Genomic DNA, 1,677 nt, shown 5'->3' with positions numbered 1-1,677 from the left:
CTACTTTTTATGTTTCATAAGCTCCATATTCCCCAAACATTACTTTGATATGAAGACTTGGATCAGGACTTTGACCGAACTTGTTGGTTCCCCTCCCCCCCCGCAACATGTCCCACACGCGATGGAAGACCAGGAAGGATTCTCCCCCACCGACTGTGACGAACTCCTTCTGTGTCCTCCCCACCGCTACCAGGTTATTGCCAAAATAACGTAACCCATTGCTTAACGTTGTATACATTTTCATATTAATCAATCAAAGTGTTGTGCAATCCAAATCTCCATCTAGTTCCAGACTGTAGATTCTCTGCTGTCCAGTCAGGGTGAGTTATTACACACAAACCAGAGCAGAGGACCCTGGAACCGCCAACAGCTGCACGCCAAAGTACAACATAACCACCGTTACGCTGATGTCTAAAAACGGCATAATTAGGATTAAATAACCACTGGGAACGAAATTATAATAGATCAAAAGATGAATGGAGTGGGACTTTAAGATTACAAACATCTAAGCAGCAGTTGGACAGTCAGAATGAATTTAGCAAACGTGCGTTTGATGGAATTAAACTTTTGAATGAATACATAACATCTCTGTCCACAGCATAACACAAATGCCTAGATCCGGTAATGAAGACCATGTTGTGTGCAGGTGTCATGCACGCTGTCTTGCTTACGTTCACAAATAGTTCCGGCGCCGCAGGTCTCCGTCAGCCCGTAGCCCTGCCCCACCGGGCAGCATAGACACACGTTCATGAAGCGCTGCGTCGCTGCAGAGAGCGGCGCCCCGCCTGACAACAGAACCCGCGTCCGTCCTCCCAGCAGCGCTCGCACCTTTCTGAACACCAGCCTGCGTTGTTGGCAGAAGGATCAGAGACGTTGCTTTAGCTTCAAATATCGGTTAAAGATTACAACTTCTGACAGAGCAGCTGGACACCTGTCACACAGCGGCGTGCTGCGGCCCTTGGCGAGCTGATCCAGCTTGTAGTTGTACGCCAGGATGAAGAGTGTTCGCTGGATGCTGTTCATCTCCTCCACCTTACCCATCACATTCTTGTAGATGCGGTCCATGATCTCCTGCAGGCAGGGGTGGATGAGAAATGAGGAAGCACATACGCTTACATTTAAATGTAAGTAATGTCTTTTTGTTTTAGCATGACTCTTTAATGTTATGTATTTTCAGAGCGCTGGCAGCTACACGCTAACATAGATGACTGGCAACTAGTGATGATGTCATCAAGGGTGAGTAACGTCTGAATTTGAGGACACTATTTTCCCATCTCTTTCCGCATGGAGAGCTGTGTAGGGATAGGGAACTGATTTGGATTCGGCCCAAACCCGTGAACTGAAAGAGGCTTATAAGGTGGCACTGAAAGAAAGCTTTGGTTCATGTGCAGCTCCACAGCTTTGTAACAAAACAGTAATTCAACAGAAGGAAAAAAGCAAGACAATTTTAAGATATGAATCCTTCATGTTGCTAAAGATATCAGACTGACAGAAATGTCCAAATATTTCTAAGAAGTTAATGTTTTTCTCAAAAAACCCCAAAAACTTAAAGATGGATGTAATTCTTCCATCTGTGAGAACACCAAGTTGGAAAGAAGTGAAAAGAAGAAACCAACTATAAATATGAACATTTATAAAGATATAGAAAAGTACAAACTAGTTTGAAGTGGAACATAT

The 1,677-nt window shown here is 44.3% G+C and overlaps 1 protein-coding gene across 2 annotated transcripts in view; it reads right to left on the bottom strand.

Annotated features, from left to right (window-relative positions):
- acsl3a (acyl-CoA synthetase long chain family member 3a) overlaps window positions 1-1,677 on the bottom strand; it is a 31,278-nt gene that overhangs the window by 4,179 nt on the left and 25,422 nt on the right. For both annotated transcript variants that reach the window (XM_024277586.1, XM_024277587.1), the window contains exons 9-10: window positions 932-1,071; window positions 672-844 (exon numbers count right to left, since the gene is read on the bottom strand). In XM_024277586.1, the coding sequence (XP_024133354.1) occupies window positions 672-844; window positions 932-1,071 (313 nt within the window). The remainder of the gene's footprint in view (window positions 1-671; window positions 845-931; window positions 1,072-1,677) is intronic.

This window comes from Oryzias melastigma, linkage group LG13 (assembly GCF_002922805.2).
Source record: "Oryzias melastigma strain HK-1 linkage group LG13, ASM292280v2, whole genome shotgun sequence".
NCBI classification, from domain to species: domain Eukaryota; kingdom Metazoa; phylum Chordata; class Actinopteri; order Beloniformes; family Adrianichthyidae; genus Oryzias; species Oryzias melastigma.
The sequence above is the reverse complement of the archived record's forward strand: the minus strand, read 5'-3'. Positions and strand labels throughout refer to the sequence as shown.